The 12771-nt window shown below is 55.6% G+C and overlaps 1 protein-coding gene across 4 annotated transcripts in view; it reads right to left on the bottom strand.

Moving 5' to 3' along the window:
- Positions 1-8260, bottom strand: part of MLXIPL (MLX interacting protein like) — a 32608-nt gene extending 24348 nt beyond the window's left edge. For 3 of the 4 annotated variants that reach the window (XM_030933393.1, XM_030933394.1, XM_030933396.1), the window contains exon 1: positions 7923-8238. In XM_030933393.1, the coding sequence (XP_030789253.1) occupies positions 7923-8215 (293 nt within the window). In that variant the 5' untranslated portion in view covers positions 8216-8238. Of the gene's footprint in view, positions 1-7922 lie in introns of all 4 variants that reach the window. The other variant, XM_030933395.1, reaches the window with a different exon arrangement.
- Between the last annotated feature and the right edge of the window lie 4511 nt (positions 8261-12771).

Genomic DNA, 12771 nt, shown 5'->3' with positions numbered 1-12771 from the left:
GAAATGACCTTCCTGGGCTGGGCATGGTGGCTCAAGCCTGTCATCCCAGAACTTTGGGAGGGCAAGGGGGTGGATCGCCTGAGGTCAGGAGTTCGAGACCAGCCTAGTCTAACATAGTGAAACCCTGTCTCTACTAAAAATACAAAATTAACTGGGTGTGGTGGCACACACCTGTAATCCCAGCTACTCAGGAGGCTGAGACAGGATAATTGCTTGAGCCTGAGAGGTGGAGGTTGCAGTGAGCCGAGATTGCACCACCGCACTCCAGCCTGGGCAACAAGAGTGAAACTCCGTCTCAAAAAAAAAAAAAAAAAAAGAACTTCTTGAAAGTCAGGGAGAAAAGGGGCAGGTCCGAGGTCACTCAGGCCTCCTTAGGCCCAGGAGAGGCAAAGGGGATGGCCGTGGTTTGCCTGGTAGAGAGGGAGCCTCTGTTTTGTTTTGTTTTGTTTTGTTTTGTTTTTAGGATGGAGTCTCAGTCTGTCATCCAGGCTGGAGTGCAGTGGTGGGATCTCAGCTCACTGCAACCTCCATCTCCCGGATTCAAACAATTCTCGTGCCTCAGCCTCCTGAGTAGCTGGGATTACAGGTGTGCGCCACCATGTTCGGCTAATTTTTTTGGTATTTTTAGTAAAGACGGGGTTTCACCATGTTGGCCAGGCTGGTCTCAAACTCCTGACCTCAAGTGATCTGCCCACCTTGGCCTCCCAAAGTGCTGGGATTACAGACGTGAGCCACCATGCCTGGTCGGGGGTGCCTCTTTATAGAGAGTGGCAGTCACTGCCTCCATCGTACAGTCCTTTTGGTGTCTGCCATGCCCAGAATCCCAGGATGGCAACCTGGACTCAGTGAGAAGGTGTGCTCTTCTCAGGGCTCTGCAGAAGACAATGAACCAGCAGATCCCAAAGGAAGACAGCCAGGACTGGGGAATGGTATCCATGGAGACAGAGCACCCTCACTCTAACCTTAGCTGTCCATCAAATCCACAGGGTGGGCTGGGCGCGGTAGCTCACGGCTGTAATCCCACCACTTTGGGAGGCCAAGGCGGGAGGATTGCTTGAGCCCAAGAGTTTGAGACTAGCCTGGGCAGCATAGCAAGACCCCATCTCTACAAAAAAAACTTTAAAACTAGCCGGGGATGGCGGCATGCGCCTGTAGTCCTAGCTACTAGGGAGGCAGAGGTCGGAGGATCTCTTCAGCCCAGGAGTTTGAGGCTACAGTGAGCTATGATCACACCACTGCACTCCAGCCTAGGCGACAGAGCAAGATCCTGTCTTCAAGGAAAAAAAAATCCACTGGATGGAAGAGTTTACACTGGTGAGGGTCCTGCTAGGCTCAGGCCAAGTCTGCTGCCTCTAGGAAGCTGACCCAGGAGGCCAAGACATTCAAGATCTTAGACCCCCTGCCAGTCTCTCCCTCCCTCTCTCCTCTCCATCCACAAGCCAGGGTTGTGTACCAGTCCCCTCTAGCACACCTTTTTCTCCCTTGCTCAGATGAGAAGGCTGAGGCCCCAAGTCTTAGCCTTTTTTTTTGAGATGGAGCCTCATTCTGCCGCCCAGGCTGGAGTGCCATGGCATGATCTTGGCTCACTGCAACCTCCACGTCCCAGGTTCAAGCGATTCTAATGCCTCGGCCTCCTGAGTAGCTGGGATTATAGACATATGCCACGATGCCCGGCTCATTTTTCCATTTTTAGTAGAGACGGGGTTTCACCATGTTGGCCTGGTTGGTTTCGAACTCTTGACCTCAAGTGCCCCGCCCACCTTGGCCTCCCAAAGTGTTGGGATGACAGGCGTGAGCCACCGTGCCTGGCCCCCAAGGTTTAGTCTTTCAGAAAACCACGCCTGCTTCCTCCAGGGATCTTTCCTGCATTCTGGGGGTGAAACATGGGTGGGAGCCAGTCTGACTCTGCAGCCTCTTTCTCCTTGAGTGCATTGGTCATTGGGCCCTCTCTCCTCCCTGGTCTCCAAGCTCCCGTGTTTGCTTTGGGGTGGGGGTGGGGGACTGCCCCCTCCCCAACAGGGACAACAGGCCTCATTACCCAAATAAGATACACAGCCCAGCTCCCTGGGCCACTGGCTGGCCCCCTCCCTCCAGGAATTAGATAAACACCATCTGTTTGGTAGGAAGACATGGGGGTGGGGAGTGGGGGGAGACTCTGCTACCTCCTGGGCCAGCTTCTTCTGTGGCACCTGGTCGGGGACTTCTGAGTCTGTGGTCCCTGTCAGTATCCCAGCAACCTCCCAGCCCATTCTGATCGCCCCGTGTTGCACCCTCCACCTGCCTGCCTTCCCTCCCCCCTCCTTGCTAAGGTTATGACGTTCAGGGCCCAGGCAAGGTTAGAGGAGATGTGACAGTGACAATATCCAAGCCCAGGAGGAAGAAAAGGAGTTGGGGCTATGAGAGAAGAGACTCGGCCTGGAGCAAGAGCCTAAAGCTAGGGTTCAAGAACTTTTTATGACTGGCTGGATATGGCTCACACCTGTAATCCCAGCACTTTGGAAGGCCGAGGCAGGAGGACTGTAGGAGGTCAGGAGTTTGAGATCAGCCTGGGCAACATAGTGAGACCCTGTTTCTACAGTTTAAAAGTTAGCTGGGGCCAGGTGCAGTGGCTCACGCCTATAATCCCCCAGCACTTTGGGAGGCCGAGGCGGGGGGTCACCTGAGGTCAGGAGTTCGAGATCAGCCTAGCCAGCGTGGTGAAACTCCATCTCTACTAAAAATACAAAAAATCAGCCAGGCATGGTGGCGGCAGGCAGTTGTAATCCCAGCTACTCGGGAGGCTGAGGCAAGAAGAATTGCTTGAACCCAGGAGGTGGAGGCTGCAGTGAGCCAAGATAGTGCCATTGAACTCCAGCCTGGGCAACAGAGTGAGACTCCATCTCAAAATAAAATAAAATAAAAGTTAGCTGGGCATAGTGGTGCACACCTCTAGTCCCAGCTACTCAGGAGGCTGCAGTGGAAAGATCACTTGAGCCCAGGAGTTCAAGGTTGAAGTGAGCTATAATCACGCCACTGCACTCCAACCTGGGCAACAGAGTGAGAACCCGACTCATAAAAAACAAACAACTTCTTATGACCAATAGAAAAGTCTGACGGGGAGCAGTGGCTCAGGTCTGTAATCTCAGCACTTTGGGAGGCTGAGGGGAGAGGATTGCTTGAACCCAGGAGTTCAGGACCAGCTGGGCAACAGAGTGAGACCTTGTCTCTATTTAAAACTATTAAAAGGGGTGGGCGCGGTGGCACTTTGGGAGGCCGAGGAGGGCGAATCACCTGAGGTGAGGAGTTCAAGACCAGCCTGGCTAACATGGAGAAACGCTGTCTCTACTAAAAATACAAAAATTAGCCGGGCATGGTGGCACATGCTTGTAATCCCAACTACTCGGAAGGCTGAGGCAGGAGAACCACTTGAACCCGGGGGGCAGAGGTTGCAGTGAGCCGAGATCACACCACTGCACTCCAGCCTGGGCGTCACAGCGAGACTCTGTCTAAACAACAAACAAACAGCAACAACAACAAAAAAGACTATTAAAAGAAGAAAAGGGCTGGGCCCGGTGGCTCACGCCTGTAATCCCAGCACTTTGGGAGGCCGAGACGGGTGGATCACAAGGTCAGGAGTTCAAGACCAGCCTGGCCAACATGGTGAAACCACATCTCTACCAAAAAACAAACAAACAAAACTAGCCAGGCGTGGTGGTGGGCGCCTGTAATCCCAGCTGCTCGGGAGGCTGAGGCAGAGAATTGCTGGAACCCGTGGGGTGGAGGTTGCAGTGAGCTCAGATAGCACCACTGCACTCCAACCTGGGCAACAGAGCGAGACTCCGTCTTGAAAAAAAAAAAAAAGAAAGAAATAAAAAGGTAGGACGCAATGGCTCATACCTGTAATCCCAGCACTTTGGGAGGCCGAGGTGGGCAGATCACTTGAGGTCAGGAGTTCGAGACCAGCCTGGCCAACATGATGAAACCTTGTCTTTACTGAAAATAAAAAAATTAGCTGGGGATGGTGGCGCGTTCCTGTAATCTACTCTGGAGGCTGAGGCATGAGAATTGCTTGAACTCAGGAGACGGAGGTTGCAGTGAGCTGAGATCATGCCATTGCACTCCAGCCTGGGCAACAGAGTGAGACTCCGTCTCCCAAAATAAATAAATAAATAAACAAGAAGAAGGAGAAGACAACTCAGACTCAGAGAGAGAGTGGAGAAAACTCCAAGTTCAGCTGTCCACCGCCCACCTTTCAGGAATTCCTTTTAGACTGCCCCCTAACCAGGTCCTGTTTGCTCCCCTGCACCCTAGAGGCCCCTCTTCCTAAGCTAGCCAGCTCTGACCATGAACAAGTGCTTCCTTGAAGCTTCCAGAAACTGCCTCTCTGGGGCTTCCACCCATGGAGCCACGGAACATGGCCTCCTCGATCCTCCCTCTGCCCACGCTACCCTGTGGAGGGTGAAACCCTGCCAGGCCTCTGCAGGCTGGTCTCTGGGTCAGGCTGGTCCCTGGTTCAGGTGGGTCCCTGGGTCAAGCTGGTCATTCTTCCCACCACCTTCTGAACTCTCTGCCTTACTGTCTCTTCCCATACAGTCACTCCCCTGGGACACTCAGTCCCTATAATCTGCTCCCCTCCAGGGAACCCCTGGAACTGGGGGTCTTTGAAGATGAAAACACTGTCCCAGTTCAAGCCTCAGGGCTTTTCCTCTATCAAATGGGGAAATCTAGAAGCTCTTCTGGTACTGAGCCAACCCCCCATCTCTCTCCATCTCCCTCCATCTCCCTCCATCTCCCTCCCTCCCTCCATCTCCCTCCATCTCCCTCCCTCCCTCCATCTCCCTCCGTCTCCCTCCATCTCCCTCCATCTCCCTCCACCTCCCTCCCTCCCTCCATCTCCCTCCATCTCCCTCTATCTCCCTCCATTTCCCTTCCTCCCTCCATCTCCCTCCATCTCCTTCCATCTCCCTCCATCTCCCTCCATCTCCCTCCCTCCCTCCATCTCCCTCCCTCCCTCCATCTCCCTCCCTCCCTCCATCTCCCTCCATCTCCCTCCCTCCATCTCCCTCCATCTCCCTCCCTCCCTCCATCTCCCTCCATCTCCGTCCCTCCCTCCATCTCCCTCCTTTCCTCCATCTCCTTCCATCTCCCTCCATCTCCTTCCCTCCATCTTCCTCCCTCTTCTATCTCCCTCCCTCCCTCCCTTCCTTCTTCCCTCCCTCCCTCCATCTCCCTCCATTTCCCTCCCTCCCTCCATCTCCCTCCGTCTCCCTCCCTCCCTCCATCTCCCTCCTTTCCTCCATCTCCTTCCATCTCCCTCCATCTCCTTCCCTCCATCTTCCTCCCTCTTCTATCTCCCTCCCTCCCTCCCTTCCTTCTTCCCTCCCTCCCTCCATCTCCCTCCGTCTCCCTCCCTCCCTCCATCTCCCTCCGCCTCCCTCCCTCCCTCCATCTCCCTCCTTTCCTCCATCTCCCTCCATCTCCCTCTATCTCCTTCCCTCCATCTTCCTCCCTCTTCTATCTCCCTCTCTCTTCTATCTCCCTCCCTCCCTCCCTTCCTCCCTCCCTTCCTCCCTCCCTCCCTCCTCCATCTCCCTCCCTTCCTCCATCTCCTTCCTTCCATCTCTCTCCCTCCATCTCCCTCCCTCCTCCATCTCCTTCCCTCCTCTATCTCCCTCCCTCCTCCATCTTCCTTCCTTCCTTCCTTCCTTCCTTCCTTCCTTCCTTCCTTCCTTCTTCCTTCCCTCCCTCCCTCCCTTCCGACAAGGTCTCACTCTATCTCTATGAGTGGAGTGCAGTGGCACGATCATGTCTCACTGGAGCCTCAACCTCCTGGGCTGAAGTGATCCTCCCACCTCAGCCTCCCCAGTAGCTGGGAATAGGAATGCGCCATCACACCTGGCTGATCAAAAAAATTTTTTTTGGCCAGGTGTAGTGGCTCACACCTGTAATCTCAGCACTTTGGGAGGGCAAGGCAGGCGGATCACCTGAGGTCAGGAGTTTGAGACCAGCCTGGCCAACATGGTGAAATCTCTACTAAAAATACAAAAAATTAGTTGGACATCGTGCTGCCTGTAATCCCAGCTACTCAGGAGGCTGAGGCAGGAGATTCTCTTGAACCCAGAAGGCAGAGGTTGCAGTGAGCTGAGATCGCACCACTGCACTCCAGCCTGGGCAACAAGAGCAAGACTCCTCTCAAAAAAAAAAAAAAAAAAAAAAAAAATTTTTTTTTTTTTTTTTTCTGGTGGAGACGGGTTCTCAGTATGCTGCCCAGGCTGGTCTCCAATTCCTGGGCTCAAGAAATCCTTGGATGAGAACCTTGGCCTCCTAAAGTGCTGGGCTTACAGGCAGGAGCCACTGTGCCCAGCCAGAGAGATTTACTATTAATATATTAATATTTGGGTATTTGGGAAGAAAACACAGACCTCTCTACCCCAGCTATCCCTGACTGGGGTTAAATCAGCCTTGAGTCAGCCTCTTGAGCCCCTCTTGAGACAGGGGGGCAGTTTTGGGGCTGCGCTCTGTCCCTTACCTTGCCAGCTCCCCAGAACCTCTCCTCTTTGGTCACACATGGTCAGGAGTGGGGGTTGGAAGTGAGGCCCCCCCCCAAGTAGACTGATGTGTAGTATATAATGAGAAGTCAAAGTTGGGGGTGGGTGGGGAATGGGAGACCCGTAGAAGGAGTGCCGGCATTCGGTGTACCAGGACCTCAGATGCCCTGTCCCAGGCAGTCGCGTGACATTTGGGGAGGGAGGGAGAAGGGACGGGAATTTGAACTTTCCACACGGGTCCGGCGCCCTGGCCGATCGGGTTGCAACATGACCTGGGCCCGGGGCCAGAGCTTGTGGGCCAAGGTTACTCCGCCTCCAGCCAATGGGGTCGCAGCTAGGCGGCCGCGTTGGGGGCAGGCAATACTCCCCCGACAGTCCCCACCCCAGCTCCCGCTCCCCCGCAGGGCGGCAGGTGCCGATCGGTAGCCAGCGGTTCTCAGAAGGGGAGGAGGCGCCACGGAGGAAGAGGAATATTTGCACAGAGAAAAGATCAAGGCCGGCCGATCCCCCTTTCTCCCCTACGGGTTTTCGGTTGATAATTTATACTGGCCCCTCCGCTCCGGGGAACTTTGCTCCAGGGCACTGGGCCAGGCCTCGGGTTCGCGCCCTCCTCTGGGACGCGGGACGTGGAGCGGAAGCGGGGAGCGGCCTGTGCGTTCTCTGAGGCGCTAAGCGGGGGTCCCAGGCAGCGACGGGCGTTCAGCCTAGTGCGGCGACGCGGGTAGGCGAACCCAGGCCTCCCGGGCACCGGCGTAACCTCAGCGAGCTGCGCCTCTTGGACATTTCTGGGACATCCTCCTCCCGCCACCCTTGACGTTGCAGATCAAGAAGAGGTGTCTCAGCAATTGCAGGGAGTTGGACGAGAGAGTGGGCCAGTTTCAGTTCACTTTGGTTATGAACTGAGACAATCAGGGGAGCTGGGAGTATCTCAGGGTCCAGGAATAGGGCGGCCCTGGGCCGGGGCTGCTGGGGAGAAGGCCGAGGCCTGCAGGGGGTCGGGTGGAGTGGCTCCAGAGTGGAGAGTGGGGATGGGCGCGGGTGGCCTAGGGACCTGGGACTCCTAGCATTTTTGGAGGGACGGAGGGGCCGGGACCAGAGAAAGGGGACCAGTGGTCCAGGTAGAGGAGGGGCGCAGGCGGTCTGCACCTCGGGGAAGAGGGGATGGGGGAGGAATGGGAATCAGAAAAGCGCGGGTCCGTCGGGGGCCAGCGGGCTGGGCCGCGATAGGAGGACCTCGGGGCTGGGAGAAAGGGGATGTTCAGGGCGTGATCGGAGCCTCCGGGAGCCGCAGGACCGGGTTCGGGTGGGGTGTTGAGGACCCCAGCGCGCAGTCCTGCCCCGGACCCCCAGTCCCCATCTAGAGGCCGAGGCCGTCGGGGCCCGAGCCACCCTCACCTGTAGGCCAGGCTCAAGCACTCGAAGAGGCGTGTGAGTGTGGGGTCGATACTGCGAGGCCCGAAGTCGGAGGGCCCCACGGACCCCTCCTGGTCGCGCCGCCGGGGCAGCGAGTCGCTGTGCGGCGACGACACCATGAAGTGACCGCTGTGGATGACCTGCGAGCGGAGCAAGCCGCCCGCGCTGCGCCGGAGACTCGGGTCCTCCGAGTCCGTGTCCGAGTCCGAGTCTGGGCTGGGAGCGACCCGCGGGACCTGCAAGCCCGTGGCCAGACCTGCCAGCGCCCCGGCCATGGCTGTCGCCTCCGCCGCTACCGCCTGGTGCGGGCTCCGTGCAGCGCGGGGAAGAGCTTGCGGCCAGCCCAGCCTCATTAACATAGCCCCGCCCCCGCCCCATAGGCCGCTCGGATGGGCGGGGCCCGGGACGGGGCGGGTCTTGTATTAGCATAGTCCTTGCGCCAGGTGAGAACCCGGTGCCCTGGAGCTCCGGCGGGTTGGCCCCATCTCCCTTCCCGTCTCTCCTTGGAGTCCTAACAGAGCCTCCCCTAGTTTGCTCCAAAGGGATCTTAAGAACGGTCAGGCTGGACGCCAGGGTCCCATGCCTGTAATCCTAGCATTTTAGGAGGCCAAGGTGGGAGGATGGCTTGAGGCCAGAAGTTCGAGACCAGCCTGAGCAATACGGTAAGACCCCTATCTCTACCAAAAAAATGCAAAAATTAGCCAGGCATAGTGGAGAGAGCCTGTAATACCAGCTACTGGGGAGGCTGAGGTGGGAGGATCCCTTGATCCCAGGAGTTCAACAACATGGCAAAACCCTGTCTCTGCAAAACATAGAATAATTATGGTGCAAAAAACAGGTGCAGGCATGGTGGCATGCACCTGTAGTCCCAGCTACTCGGAAGGCTGAAGTGGGAGGATCGCTTGATACCAAGAGGTTGAGGCTGCAGTGAGCGGAGATCGCGCCACTGCACTCCAGCCTGGATGACAGAGAATCTGTCTCAACAACAAAAGGGTCCCCGTCACACCTGAACCTGAAAGCGCCTCAGGACCTGGGGTTTGTGCTTTCAGGGGCACCCTCTTGTGAGGCCAGAGATCACCATCCCCCCTCACTTAACTCCTGCCCTCCACCTCCGCCCCCCGACCCCGTATTAGCTCCTCTGGGTCCTCCATACAGCTGGAAGCCCCCACCTCTCAGGGGCCTGATGTGGTAAGCGCCAGGCAATGCCCCTGAAGGGCCTGGCCCGCAGGAGGTTGTTAACATGGTGGCCTGACGCAGTGGCTCTCACTTGCAATCCCAGCACTTTGGGAGGCCAAGGGGGGTGGATCACTTGAGGCCAGGAGTTTGAGACCAGCCTAGCCAACATGGCAAAACCCCGTCCCTGCAAAAAGTACAAAAATTAGCCGGATGTGGTGGTGCGTGCTTGGCTTGTAATCCCAGCTACTCGGGAGGCTGAGGTGGAAGAATCACATGAGCCCGAGAGATGGAGGTTGCAGATCGCACCCTATTGCACTCCAGCCTGGGCGACAGAGTGAAACCCTATTTCAAAAAATAAAATAGGCCGGGTGCGGCGGCTCACGCCTGTAATCCCAGCACTTTGGGAGGCCTAGGTGGGTGGATCATGAGGTAAGGAGATCGCGACCATCCTGGCTAACATGGTGAAACCCCGTCTCTACTAAAAATACAAAAAATTAGCCGGACGAGGTGGCGGGCACCTGTAGTCCCAGCTACTCGGGAGGCTGAGGCAGGAGAAGGCATGAATCCGGGAGGCGGAGTTTGCAGTGAGCCGAGATGCCGCCACTGCGCTCCAGCCCGGGTGACGAGCGAGACTCAGTCTCAAAAAAATAAAAATAAAAATAAAAATAAATAAATTAATTAATTAAATTAAATTAAATACTTAAGAAAAAATATATATTTTTAAAAAATTGTGATCATTACTTCAGCTGCACAGAGACGCCCAAGGGGAGCCTCGAGGGACCATTACTGGTGGCAATGTGTGGCTCACTGGAAGGTGGACATCCCCCAGGCTGGCATCTACCCAGGAGCTCTGATCCCTTTCTCTCACTGACACTGAAGTCCAGCTTTTGTTCCTGCTTCTTTGTATTCTTATTTATTTATATATTTTATTTATTTATTTATTTTGAGATGGAGGCTCACTCTGTCGCCCAGGCTGGAGTGCAATGGCATGATCTCGGCTCACTGCAACCTCTGCCTCCCTGGTTCAAGGGATTCTCCTGCCTCAGCTTCCTGAGTAGTTGGGATTACAAGTGTGTGCCACCATGCCCAGCTAATTTTTGTTTTGTTTTGTTTTTTGAGATGGAGTCTCGCTCTGTCACCCAGGCTGGAATGCAGCGGCGCATCTCCGCTCACAGTAAGCTGCGCCTCGTGGGTTCCCACCATTCTGCTGCCTCAGCCTCCCAAGTAGCTGGAACTACAGGAGCTCGCCACCACGCCCGGCTAATTTTTTGCATTTTTAGTACAGACGGTTTCACCGTGTTAGCCAGGTTGGTCTCGATCTTCTGACCTCGTGATCGGCCTGCCTCGGTCTCCCAATGCCCAGCTAATTTTTGTATTTTTAGTAGAGATGAGGTTTCGCCATGCTGGCCAGGCTGGTCTCAAACTCCTGACCTTAAAGTGATTCACCCACCTCGGCCTCTCGAAGTGCTGGGATTACAGGCATGCGCCACCATGCTCGGCCTATTTATATATTTTTAGAGACAGGGCCTCGCTCTGTCACCCAGGCTGGAGTGCAGAGGCACAGTCATAGCTCACTGAAGCCTCAAACTCCTGGGCCAAAGCGATCCTCCCACCTCAGCCTCCCCAGTAGCTGGGACTACAGGCTCATGTCACCACACCTGGCCAACTTTTTTTTGTAGAGATGAAATCTGTTGCCCAACCTGGTCTCGAATTCTTGGCTTCAAGGGATCCTCCTGCTTCAGCCTCCCAAAGTTTTGGGATTACAAGGGTGAGCCACTGTACATGGCGTGTTTCTGCTTCTGAAGGCTCTTTTCTCACCTTAAGGACAGAAACCGGACTGAGGCATTCACACCTGACACCTCACTGGAGCCTTTAACAGCCTCAAAGATGGGTTCCGAGGCACAGGAGAGCAAAAACACGCCCAAGCATCTCCGAGAGGCAGCGGCAAAGCCTGGTCTAGTAGATTTCCAGACTTCTCTCCAAGGATGTCCCTACTGGGTGGGGACAAGAGAGAGTTTCAGGCAGATGCTGAGCTCCGCTGGCTTTCTGACAGGTATCTTATGTGTGGTCGTGTTAGGGAGAGGGGAGGAGGTGGTCACCCACGTGTTGCAGCCTTGGAAAAGGTTGACATACAGCACTTTCTTCCAGCCCACAGGAGGATCACACAGCACCCAGGATCACAACGGCAGTGCCCTGAGGGCCCAAGCCACCAGCTGTGGGAGGAAAGTGATTATCTGAGGCTGCTCTTATCCAAGGCCAGCCCCTCCACCCGCCTCCCTTGGCCGGGTATCTTCTGTCTCTGCCAAATGGTCATATCACATTCCCAGGAGCCCCAGCCGTTCTGCTCCTTCCTCCCTGCTGCCCTCTGTAGGATGTGCATTCTCTTTGCCCATCCCTGCCAGGTTAAGAAAGGGGGTTCTGATGCTCACCTCAGTCTCCCTCCTTTGGAGGGGCTCTGCGCTGCTTCAGAGAGCCATCTCCAAGTGGCCTCCCTTTGTTTTTGAGCCAATCTCACTCTGTCACCCAGGCTGGAGTGAAGTGGCGTGATCTCAGCTCACAGCAACCTCCGCCTCCTGGGTTCAAGTGATTCTCTTGCCTCAGCCTCCCAAGTAGCTGAGATTACAGGCATGGGCCACCACGCCTGACTAATTTTTGTATTTTTAGTAGAGATGGGGTTTCACCATGTCGGCCAGGCTGGTCTCGAATTCCTGACCTCTGGTGATCCACCTGCCTCAGCCTCCGAAAGTGCTGGGATCACAGGCGTGAGCCACCGTGGCCAGCTGTCAGGTGGCAGTTAACCGTCTTTTGAGGTCCTTGGTACACAGGCTGACAGGATCATCACTTATCCCTGTGTGCCTGTCTGGCTCCTCCCCCACCCCCCACAGGCCACTGAGGCAAGACTGTGTCCTGACATCTCTGAATCCCCACCCTGGGTACCCAGAGACTTGGCGGATGCTTGAAGAAAGGGGCATGAGGCTAAGAGGAGCGGGTGGGTGCTGTGGAGGGGGGGTTGGATAGGTTGGAGGCCCTCTCCTCTCGATTGGGGCCTCCTGACTCCGGGCACCCTGGCTCAGGTGAAGACCCAAATTGATTCTGGCTCTGCTGCTAATTCCATGAATAACCCTGGGCAAACCTCTGTGTCTTACTGGGGATCTGTCTCACTACCTGTAAAATGGGGAGGCCAAACTCTGTGTTTTCTTTCTTTCTTCTCCTTTTTGCTGTTGTAAAGATGAGGTCTCACTATATTGCCCAGGCTGGTCTCGAGCACCTGGGCTCAAGCGATCCTCCCGCCTCAGCCTCCCAAAGTGCTGAGACTACAGGCGTGAGCCACTGCGCCTGGCCTGAATTCAGTGATTTGTTGGGGATCCTGCAATCTTGGCTCCAAGTCTCTGCTGGCCGTGTCTCCAGATCACATCATCGTACTCTCCCCATGCTCTGAAAACATCAGAGTTGTCTCCTGTGGTTTCAGAGACTTTCCTCTGAGCTGGATCTGAGTGGGTGGGAGGATTGTGAGTGAATTCTCTCCTTCACCCAACATCCCTCCTTCCCCAGCCATGAATTTCCCCCTCAACAGGCATCTGCATCTCATTTCTGCCCTCCTCCAGGGCTTAAGAACACCTCTAGGCAGGCGCGGTGGCTCATGCCTGTAATCCCA

The sequence above is a fragment of the Rhinopithecus roxellana genome, chromosome 6 (assembly GCF_007565055.1).
Source record: "Rhinopithecus roxellana isolate Shanxi Qingling chromosome 6, ASM756505v1, whole genome shotgun sequence".
Lineage (NCBI taxonomy): Eukaryota > Metazoa > Chordata > Mammalia > Primates > Cercopithecidae > Rhinopithecus > Rhinopithecus roxellana.
This window is presented reverse-complemented; position numbering and strand designations above follow the sequence as displayed.